At 45.2% G+C, this 12,207-nt stretch overlaps 1 gene segment (V, D, J or C); it reads right to left on the minus strand.

The window, feature by feature from the left end:
• Positions 1-7,638: 7,638 nt before the first annotated feature.
• On the minus strand, positions 7,639-8,517 carry LOC130363525 (Ig heavy chain V region PJ14-like). The segment is given in 2 exon segments: positions 7,639-7,922; positions 8,388-8,517. Coding segments are annotated over 2 exon segments (345 nt in total).
• Positions 8,518-12,207: the final 3,690 nt, after the last annotated feature.

A 12,207-nucleotide genomic window follows, 5' to 3' on the forward strand; every position in this document is an offset into this window, starting at 1 on the left:
TCTAAAGATTTGTGGAGAAATGATGTTACCTGGAGTTTGTTCTCTATTTACATTGTATAAATTTACATATTTTGTTCAGGCAAATTTTAGAAAACCACTGACAATTTATTGTCCTGTATGTTACCGGTCCCACACAGGGGGAAGGGATGGTCTGCTGCTACTCCCCTCCTTCACTCAATCTTGGCAGCCAAAACTAAAGGGAGCTAAACATTTACAAAGAAGACACTTATTATCATAGAGACCTGGTAATAACTGGCATTTAAAAAAAATTTCTGGGACCTTTAAGAGCCAATGTCTGAAGAGAAATGATAGGGTAGTGTCTATGTGGCTATGAATTTTATGTGCCTTATATTTAAAGGGGTTCTCCAATGCCTTAACCTACTTGTGGCAGTTAGATAGTTCTGTGGCTATATGTTATTATGGCTTTTTTTTCCCGGTTGCTCACGGTACTGTATGTGGTGTTTTTCTTACCTTGGTTCCAGACCCGGAAGCTGGTTTCTTCATTGCTTCCTGCCTTGCCTCGACCACTTTTTTTCTCTTCCACCGCCATCTTTCCATCGGGACGTCACCGTGGAGGGTGGTGTGTGGGAGGCCGGCCTGCCCCTCGCTCCGTACATGCCCGCCTCCCGCGTGACTGAATCCTCTGGCGTCATCAGCGCGCACCTCCTCACTTTCAGCTTATTCTAAGCTGAATGCGGATTGGGCTGCTTTCGGCGAATCAGATCCCGTGATGGGCGCATGAGCAGTTCGTCCTCGCTCAGGAGGGTCATCTGCGCATGTGCCATTGTGATGTCCCGAGGCTGACATCACAATGGCACATGTGCAGATGACCCTCCTGAGCGAGGACAAACTGCGCATGCGCCCATCAAGGGATCTGATTCGCCGAAAGCAGCCCAATCCGCATTCAGCTTAGAAGAAGCTGAAAGTAAGGAGGGTGCGCGCTGATGAAGCCAGAGGATTCAGTTGCGCAGGAGGCGGGCACGTACGTAGCGAGGGGCAGGCCGGCCTCCCACACACCACCCTCTACGGTGACGTCTCGATGGCAAGATGGTGGCGGAAGAAAAAAAAGTGGTTGAGGCAAGGCAGGAAGCAAATGAAGAAACCAGCTTCCGGGTCTGGAACCAAGGTAAGAAAAACACCACATACAGTACCGTGAGCAACTGGAAAAAAAAGCCATAATAACATATAGCCACAGTACTAACTAACTGCCACAAGTAGGTTAAGGCAGTGGAGAGCCCCTTTGACACTGTTTTATGCTTTTATGCTGTTACATATGCCCTATACATTCCTAAGGATTTGAGTTTTTTAAGGACTGGTTTTCTGGCCTTCTTATGCTCTTTTAATATATATATATATATATATATATATATATATATATATATATATATATACACACATATATATAGTGTACTTGCTAGAGCAGTGGTCCTCAAACTTTTTCAGTTCACGACCCCCAGTGTATCAGGATTTTCCCAAGGCTCCCTAAATTCATGGCATACACATATCTAATTGATGCATTGGGAATATAGTAATTAGTCCTCACACTGTGCTGCCATATAGAAGTAAGGGACCACCTCCGGGCCCTAGATCCCCCTACCTGTAGTATTAGATGCCCCCTATAGTATTATTTGGTCTCCCCCATAGTATTGTTGGGTCCCCCCCCCTTTTGTATTATTAAGCCCCCCCCCTACAGTATTGTTAGGTCCCCACCAGTAGAATTGCTATTGCTATTTCCTCATAGTATTGTTAGGCCCCTCCCTCCCCCCAAAAAACAAAAAATAACTCCCCCATCACAGCTCTGCTCTGTCCTACTGCCATGCAGTCCTACCCACATCATCTCTCACCTTCCAGCAGTCAGCATGATATAGTGAGGATGTCTGCACTGGAGAATTACACTAGTGAAACTGTGGGGTTTGTTTAGAGGCCACAGAAGTCCAGACTGCCAGCTACTCTGCTTCAATAGAAGTTATGGTGGGTCATATGGGACTTCTGTGTCCACAGTATCTAGCTTTCCAGTAAGTGGGTGCTTAGTAACTGTAAACAAGTGCTGTTAGCTCATTTGCAGTTCATCAGCATTCACTCTGCACCTCATCTTCCTAGGTTCCCCTGGTGGCTGCAGTGTTCTTTTAAAGAGTCAAAAAAGTCAGAAGAAAATTGAACAGCCAGTCACTCACCAAATAGTTCTTGCTTCAGGCTTTATTTCATGCCTTTAGTAATACTCACATACATGGGGAACACAAAGGGAAGAGCAGGGGGGTACAGTGGCAACAAGCTCCGTTTCGCACACTTAAGTGCTTCTTCCGGCCATATGGCTGGACGAAGCACTGAAGTGTGCGAAACGGAGCTTGTTGGAAAATTGGAAAATTTAAGACTTTTTCAACTTCCAAATTTTTTTGTTTTTTTGTTTAGCTGTACATTTTGTGGTAAAATAAAAGGTCTTGTTACAAAGTACAATTGGTTATTGGAAAAAAAAGGAAATGTAAAAATGAAATTGACTGTGTCCTTAAGGGCAAAATCTTAAAGGATTAAATAAGCTTTTGTCATTGGGTACCGTCGGATTACCATAGCCATACATGTTGCCATAACTTTGAAATTAAATTTGCCTTTAAAGGGGTACTCCCGTGGAAAACTTTTTTTTTTATATCAGCTGGTGCCAGAAAGTTAAACAGATTTGTAAATTACTTCTATTAAAAAATCTTAATCCTCCCAGTACTTTTTAGGGGCTATATACTACAGAAGAAATGCTTTTCTTTTTGGATTTCTCTGATGTCATGACCACAGTGCTCTCTGCTGACCTCTGCTGTCCATTTTTGGAACTGTCCAAAGCAGGAGAAAATCCCCATAGCAAACATAAGCTGCTCTGGACAGTTCCTAAAATCGACAGCAGAGGTCAGCAGAGAGCACTGTAGTCATGACATCAGAGAAATCCAAAAAGAAAAGCATTTCCTCTGTAGTATACAGCCCATAAAATGTATTGGAAGGATTAAGATTTTTTTTTAATAGAAGTAATTTACCAATCTGTTTAACTTTCTGGCACCAGTTGATTTAAAATAAAAGTTTTTCATGGGAGTACCCCTTTAACCCCTTCAGGACGGAGCCCATTTTGGCCTTAAGGACCGGAGCGTTTTTTGCACATCTGAAGACTGTCACTTTAAACATTAATAACTCTGGAATGCTTTTAGTTATCATTCTGATTCCGAGATTGTTTTTTCGTGACATATTTTACTTTAAAGGGTAGCTCCCACCATCCTCTTTTTTTTTTTTTCTGTCCCTGCCTATTGCCCATCTATCCCTAACCCCCTCCCTGCCTTTATTTTATTTTTTTATTATCTTAAAAATGCCATTTTGTCTGCCTGGTAGTGTGCTCACTACCAGGCAGACTTCCCCAGCAGGCACCACGTCACTGATGCCTGCTGGGGGCCGAGTTCCGCCCATAGTTCTCCTGACAGGGTGCCTCCAGCTGTTTCACCACTACAACTCCCAGCATGCCCTGACATCTATTTGCTGTCAGGGCATGCTGGGAGTTGTAGTGGGGAAACAACTGGAGGCACCCTGTGTTGGAAGACACCCAGCCCCCGACCAATATCGCCCCCCTCACCCTCACCTGTGCCGGACCATGAGCGGGGGTCCGTAGCAAGCAACAAGCGTGTGCCCGGCTTCCTGTCATGCCCGTACACTCTGGAAACTGTCTCTATGTTTCTGGAGGATTGAAAGTCCTCCAGAACCATAGAGAGAGTTACCAGAGTGTAGGAGCATGACAGGAAGCCGGGCACACGCTTGTTGCTCAGAGTGTGATGGGCCCTCCTGTAAATGGCGCCCCCCTCTCTTTATAACGCGCTCCCGGTAATGACAGGACACAGCAGTGAGGAGGCGGCGTATCCCCATAGGAGCCACGGCTGTAAGGAGAGGTAAGCGCCATGTGCCTCCCTGCTGCAGGGAGAATATGCAGCAGGGAGGCGGCCAGTGTGTGAGTCCAGGGAGCCAATGCGCAGCCCTGGATTTCACTGTGCTCGCTCTCGCCTGTTTGATTGACAGACGGGAGCGAGCACCGCAGTGACTGGAATTTCGACTCATTTGCCAGGCTCAAATGAGACGAAATTCTGTAGTGACGTCACTGCCGAATGCATTCGGCCACTAGGAGGGCGACCCCTAGTGGCCGAATTTAAAAGTGATTTTAAACTGGTTTAAAATCACTTTTTTTAATTAAACTATATTAGAGATATGTTGTAGTACTTAAGTACTACAACATATCAATTTTTTTATTTCATGACAGTACCCATTTAACATAGTTTTTAAATTTTTGTGGTAACTTGCATCCTTTCTTGGTGAAAAATCCGTAAATTTGATGAAAAATTTGAAAATTTTGCATTTTTCTAACTTTGAAGCTCTCTGCTTGTAAGGAAAATGGATATTCCAAATATATTTTTTTTGGTTCACATATACAATATGTCTACTTTATGTTTGCATCATAAAATTGACGTGTTTTTACTTTTGGAAGACACCAGAGGGCTTCAACGGTCAGCAGCAATTTTCCGATTTTTCACAAAATTTTCAAACTCTGTATTTTTCAGGGACCAGTTCAGGTTTGAAGTGGATTTGAAGGGTCTTCATATTATAAATACCCCATAAATGACCCCATTATAAAAACTACACCCCCAAAGTATTCAAAATGACATTCAGTCAGCGTTTTAACCCTTTAGGTGTTTCACACGAATAGCAGCAAAGTGAAGGAGAAAATTCACAATCTTCATTTTTTACACTCACATGTTCTTGTAGACCCAATTTTTGAATTTTTACAAGGGGTAAAAGGACAACATTTTTACTTGTATTTGTAGCCCGATTTCTCTCGAGTAAGGACATACCTCATATGTCTATGTAAAGTGTTCGGCGGGCGCAGTAGAGGGCTCAGAAGGGAAGGAGCGACAAGGAGATTTTGGAGAGTACGTTTTTCTGAAATGGTTTTTGGGGGGCATGTTGCATTTAGGAAGCCCCTATGGTGCCAGGACAGCAAAAAAAAACCCCACATGGCATACTATTTTGGAAACTAAACCCCTCGTGTAACGTAACAAGGGGTTAAGTGAACCTTTATACCCCACAGGTGTTTCACGACTTTTGCATATGTAAAAAAAAAAAAAAAAATGCTTGTTTTCCCAAAAATTTAACATTTTTAAAAAGAATAAAAGCAGAAAATACCCCCCAAAATTTGTTAGGCAATTTCTCCCGAGTACGGCGATACCCCATATGTGACCCTAAACTGTTGCCTTGAAATACGACAGGGCTCCAAAGTGAGAGCGCCATGCGCATTTGAGGCCTAAATTAGGGACTTGCATAGGGGTGGACATAGGGGAATTCTACGCCAGTGATTCCCAAACAGGGTGCCTCCAGCTGTTGCAAAACTCCCAGCATGCCTGGACAGTCAACTGCTGTCCGACAATACTGGGAGTTGTTGTTTTGCAACAGCTGGAGGCTCCGTTTTGGAAACAGTGGCGTACCAGACGCTTTCATTTTTATTGGGGAGGGGAGGGGGGCTGTGAAGGGGTATGTGTATATGTAGTGTTTTTTACTTTTTATTTTATTTTTTGTTAGAGTAGTGTAGTGTTTTTAGGGTACAGTCACACGGGCGGGATTCACAGTAGTTTCTCGCTGGCAGTTTGAGCTGCGGCAGAAAATTTGCGGCAGCTCAAACTTGCAGCCAGATACTTACTGTAATCCTCCGCCCATGTGAGTGTACCCTGTACATTCACATGGGGGGGGGGGGGGGGACATCCAGCTGTTGCAAAACTACAACTCCCAGCATGCGCTGACAGACTGTACATGCTGAGAGTTTTAGTTTTGCAACAGCTGTAGGCACACTGGTCATGTATCATTGAGTTTGTGACCTAACTCAGTGTTTCACAACCAGTGTGCCTCCAGCTGTTGCAAAACTACAACTCCCAGCATGTACGGTGCATGGTGTACATTGACTGCTGAGAGTTGGAGTTTGCAACAGCTGGAGGCACACCGGTCGTGAAACACTGAGTTAGGTACAAAAAAACCTCTAAGTTTCACAATCAGTGTGCCTTCAGCTGTTGCAAAACTACAACTCTCAGCAGTCACCGACAGCCAACGGGCATGCTGGGAGTTGTAGTTATGCAACCAGCAGATGCACCACTACAACTCCCAGCATGCACTTTAGCTGTTTGTGCAAGCTGGGAGTTGTAGTTATACAACAGCTGAAGGTACACTTTTCCATAGAAAAAATGTGCCTCCAGCTGTTGCAAAACCATAAGTCCCAGCATGCCCATAAGGGAATGCTGGGAGTTGTGGTGGTCTGCCTCCTGCTATTGCAAAACTACAGCTCCCAGCATGCCCTTTTTGCATGCTGGGAGCTGTTGCTAAGCAACAGCAGGAGGCTGTCACTCACCTCCAACGATCCACGCTGCATGAGGTCAGTCCCTCGTCGTTGCCGCCGCCGCTGCTCCTGGGGCCCCGATCCCAACATTGACGCCGGGGATCGGGGTCCCCAGCACCTGGGGTGCACGTCCCGCACCCGCTCACGTCCTCCGGAAGAGGGGCCGAGCGGGTGCGGGAGTGACACCCGCAGCAGGCGCCCTGATTGGTCGGCCGGTAATCCGGACGACGAATCAGCGCGATCGTGAAGTGGCACCAGTGCCACCTCACCCCTGCAGGCTCTGGCTGTTCGGGGCAGTCAGAGACGGCCTCGAACAGCCAGTAATTCCGGGTCACTGGAGACCCGATTGACCCGGAATCGCTGCAGATCGCTGGACTGAATTGTCCAGCGATCTGCGGCGATCGACGACATGGGGGGACATAATGACCCCACTGGGCGATATGCCGGGATGCCTGCTGAACGATTTCAGCAGGCATCCGGCTCCCATCCCCAACCGGCTAGCGGTGGGGACCGGAATTCCCACGGGCGTATGGATACACCTTCGGTCCTTAAGGACTCGGAATGCAGGGCGTATCCATACGCCCTATGTACTGAAGAGGTTAAAGCAAATATACTCCTAGGTGATCTAACAGTGTTATACTGAGTTTTTAGGGCTCTTAGGCAGTGTTATACATGTATTTTGGGCTATTGGTGAATTACAGGTTTTTAGGGTTTTTAGAGTTCGGCAAACTGGTCGCACCAAATTTTAAAAGGTTTGCTCATCTATAGTCTTCACTATGTGGGTTAATGAATGTGATAATTTAGTATGGGCTATGGACACCAAGACACTAATCATGTTTTTTTTTTCTATATTATTTATTTTTAATTCTATTTCTTTATCTTTCGGCATTAAAAAATTGTTTGTTTTTTAAATTATAAAACTTTTTTCCTATTTTTTTTTCCACCCCATTTGGGGACTTGAACTTCTTCTGGCAGTGCTTTATAGGTGAATATAGATTGCAGACCTTGGGGCTTGAGGCAACCTAGTAACACCCTGTGATTGAATTGCGGGGTGCCAAAAGTAGAGACACTTCATCTGTCAAATCTCTTAGATGCTGCTGTCCCTTTGTGCACAAAAACCCACCTTGCCATGATGTAAATTTATGTAATGGGGTAGGAATAGGTTAATCGGTTAATGTACATGTCCTCAGTTCATCAGTTACACTGTGTATTTCTAAAACAATAATGTTTCCCAGATTCTTCAGGTTTCATTCCAGTGAGTTTAAGATACCGTAAACTTCTCCTTTATTTGTGTCTCTTGAGAGAGTTAATCTTCCCTGGACAGACTGGGCAGAACGTTTGAAATTATCATGACATATTCTTCCCAACCACTGCAGGCCTTTTTCTTCAGGTTCTCTGACCCATTCTACACACCACAAGTTAGTTTTATCAGTCAGAGAGGCTCCGGTCACTTTACAGGTCATGGCCAGAGTCTCTGATGGTTTCACAGTCCCAGGACCAGACTCCACCATAGAGATATGTGAAGTGACACCTGCATAAGAAAAAGAAATAACTGTCAATTCTTAAAATTTCAGTAAGCTATTGATAACACTGACACCAATATTTTCCTGAAATGAGACCCACATTGTAGAGACAGTACAGCACTGAGCAACCCCAAGAGAGTCTTCATGTTAACGCTAAAGATTTGTTCAGAAATGCTGTTTCCTAAAGTCTTTTCTCTATTAAAATAGTATGTATTTACCGTATATACTCGAGTATAAGCCGAGTTTTCAGCACGATTTTTCGTGCTGAAAACACCCCCCTCGGCTTATACTCGAGTGAACTCCCCCACCCGCAGTGGTCTTCAACCTGCGGACTTCCAGAGGTTTCAAAACTACATCTCCCGGCTTGCTGGGAGTTGTAGTTTTGAAACCTCCGGAGGTCCGCAGGTTGAAGACCACTGCGGCCTTCAACATCATCCAGCCCCCTCTCACCCCCTTTAGTTCTGAGTACTCACCTCCGCTCGGCGCTGGTCCGGTCCTGCAGGGCTGTCCGGAGAGGAGGTGGTCCGGTGGCATAGTGGTTCCGGGCTGCTATCTTCACCGGGGAGGCCTCTTCTAAGCGCTTCGGGCCCGGCCTCAGAATAGTCACGTTGCCGTGACAACGACGCAGAGGTGCGTTCATTGCCAACGTACTTCTGCGTCATTGTCAAGGCAACGCCTCTATTCCGGGCCGGAAGCGCGGAGAAGAGGCGCCCCCGGTGAAGATAGCAGCCCGGAACCACTATCCCACCGGACCACCTCCTCTCCGGACAGCCCTGCAGGACCGGACCAGCGCCGAGCGGAGGTGAGTACTCAGAACTAAAGGGGGTGAGAGGGGGCTGGATGATGTTGAAGGCCGCAGTGGTCTTCAACCTGCGGACCTCTGGAGGTTTCAAAACTACAACTCCCAACAAGCCCGGACAGCCGATGGCTGCCCGGGCTTGCTGGGAGTTGTAGTTTTGAAACCTCTGGAGGTCCGCAGGTTGAAGACCACTGAGGGCGAATGATGAGAAGAGGATGACGAAGGGGGGGGTGTGGGGATGATGAAGGGGGGTGGGGATGATGAAGGGGGGGGTGTGGGATGATTACAAGGGGATGATGAAGGGGGGATGTGTGGGATGATAAAGGGATGATGAAGGGGGGATGTGCGGGATGATAAGGGGATGATGAAGGGGGGATGTGTGGGATGATGACAAGGGGATGATGAAGGGGGGATGTGTGGGATGATAAGGGGATGATGAAGGGGGGATGTGTGGGATGATGACAAGGGGATGATGATGAGGATGTTAATGACGGGTCTGGATGATGACAGGGGGGGATGAGGTATTTCCCACCCTAGGCTTATACTCGAGTCAACAACTTTTCCTGGGATTTTGGGTTGAAATTAGGGGTCTCGGCTTATACTCGGGTCGGCTTATACTCGAGTATATACGGTACATATTTTTTACTGGCAAATTTAAGGAAACCACTGACAATTTCTTGTCCTGTATGTTACCGGTCCCACACAAAGGGGAAGGGATGGTTTTCTGCTATTCCCCGCCTTCACTCTTTAATCTTTGCAGCCAAAACTAGAGGGATCCCCCTAATGGTTACACTTGTTGAAAGACACTTATTATCATAGAGACCTGGTAATAACTGGCATTTATAACAACATTTCTCAGGAACCTTTAGGAGCCCATGGATGACCAGAATTGAGAGTGTAGTGGCCAACTGATCCACTTCCAAACAAATGGCTGTTATGCTGTTACATATGCTTCAAACATACCACAGGATTTTTTAAGCCTTTATTAAGGTCTGGTTTTTTGACCACCTAATTCTTTCCTATAGAGATATATAGAGATATAGTAGTTAGGTCTCCCACTGTGACCCAAAATAGTGGATAGGGCCATGTCCGGGCCCCCAGGAGTATTAGGCCCCCTTTCTGTGGTCCCACCTCTGAAGCATTATAAAGTCCCCCCCCAACAGTATTAGGCTGGGTTCACATTATGTTTTCAGCAACATGGGACCGTACAGTGGGCATCAAAAGTTTGGGCACCCCAGGTAAAAAAATGTATTAATGTGCATAAAGAAGACAAGGGAAGATGGAAAAATCTCCAAAAGGCATCAAATTACAGATTAGACATTCTTATAATATGTCAACAAAAGTTAGATTTTATTTCCATCATTTACACTTTCAAAATAACAGAAAACAAAAAAATGGCATCTGCAAAAGTTTGGGCACCATGCAGAATTTATAGCATGCACTGCCCCCTTTGCAAAGCTGAGACCAGTGTCATGGATTGTTCTCAATCATTATCTGGGAAGACCAGGTGATGTCAATCTCAAAGGTTTTAAATGCCCAGACTCATCTGACCTTGCCCCAACAATCAGCACCATGGGTTCTTCTAAGCAGTTGTCTAGAAATCTGAAACTGAAAGTAGTTGAGGCTCACAAAGCTGGAGAAGGCTATAAGAAGGTAGCAAAACATTTTCAGATGTCAATATCCTCTGTTCCGAATGTAATTAAGAAATGGCAGTCATCAGCAAGATCTGGAAGACCAAGAAAAATATCAGACAGAACCACTCGCAGGATTGTGAAAAAAACAATTCAAAACCCATGTTTGACTGCATAATCCCTCCAGAAAGATCTGGCAGACACTGGAGTTGTGGTACACTATTCTACTATAAAGAGAAACTTGTACAAATATGGTCTTCATGGAAGAGTCATCAGAAGAATACCTCTTCTACGTCCTCACCACAAAAATCAGCATTTGAACTTTGCAAATGAACATATAGACAAGCCTGATGCATTTTGGAAATAAGTTCTGTGGACCAATGAGTTTAAAATTGAATTTTTTGGCTGGAATGAGCAAAGGTACGTTTGGAGAAGAAGGGGAACAGAATTTAATGAAAAGAACCTCTGTCCAACTGTTAAGCATGGGGGTGGATCAATCATGCTTTGGGGTTGTATTGCAGCCAGTGGCACAGGGTACCTCTTACGAGTAGAAGGAAAAATGGATTCAATAAAATATCAGCAAATTTTGGATGCTAACTTGATGCCATCTGTGAAAAAGCTGAAGTTAAAGAGAGGATGGCTTCTACAAATGGATAATGATCCTAAACACACCTCGAAATCCACGGGGGATTACATCAAGAGGCGTAAACTGAAGGTTTTGCCATGGCCTTAACAATCTCTTGACCTCAACATAATTGAAAATCTATGGATAGACCTTAAAAGAGCAGTGCGTGACAGACACCCCAGAAATCTCAAAGAACTGGAAGACTTTTGTAAGGAAGAATGGGCAAAGATACCTCAAACAAGAATTGAAAGACTCTTGACTGGCTACAAAAAGCATTTACAAGCTGTGATACTTGCCAAAGGGGGCAGTATAAGATATTAACTCTGCATGGTGCCCAAACTTTTGCAGATGCCATTTTTTTGTTTTCTGTTATTTTGAAAGTGTAAATGATGAAAAAAAATCTAACTTTTGTTGACATATTATAAGAATGTCTAATCTGTAATTTGATGCCTTTTGGAGATTTTTCCATCTTCCCTTGGCTTCTTTATGCACATTAATACAAATTTTTACCTGGGGTGCCCAAACTTTTGATCCCCACTGTATATGGCTGGGAGGAGTGAAAACCGGGGACTCCCGTATCCCAGCCGTATGCAGCCCGTATGTAATTCATTTCAATGAGCCGACTGGAGTGAAACACTGTCTCCGGTTGGCTCATTTTTGCCCTTTATGCGGTTTTCCCACTGGACCTAAAACCGTTGTACACTACGGTTTTAGGTCCGGTGGGAAAACCGCATACGGGGCAAAAATGAGCCAACCGGAGACAGTGTTTCACTCTGGTCGGATCACTGAAATGAAAAACATACGGGACGCATATGGCTGGGATACGGGAGCGCCCAGTTTTCGCTCCCCCAAGCCGTATTCGGTTCCGTGTTGCTGAAAATGTAATGTGAACCCAGCCTTACTCGGTTCCCCTGTAGAATTATAAGGTCTCCCATCATACTATTATTGCCCCCAGTTTAATATGGGCCCCCACAAAAGCATTGGCGTAATATTGTAACCCCCCCCCCCCCAAATAAATAAATAAATAGCTCTCTTGTTGTTAGGGGGCACTAATAAACTGCAAACAAGCACTGTTAGCAAGGCTTTGCAGTTTATAAGCGCTCATTTGGCATATCTTTTTTCACGGGTTTCCCTGGCACCCCAAGGCGCTGGGCCACACCGTTTGGGAACCCCTGTGCTACAGAGTTGTCAGGTGGCTGAGATTCTAAAGGTTTGCTGGAAACAAGTACTGCATTGCA

This window comes from Hyla sarda, chromosome 1 (assembly GCF_029499605.1).
Source record: "Hyla sarda isolate aHylSar1 chromosome 1, aHylSar1.hap1, whole genome shotgun sequence".
In the NCBI taxonomy this organism is placed as follows: Eukaryota; Metazoa; Chordata; class Amphibia; order Anura; family Hylidae; genus Hyla; species Hyla sarda.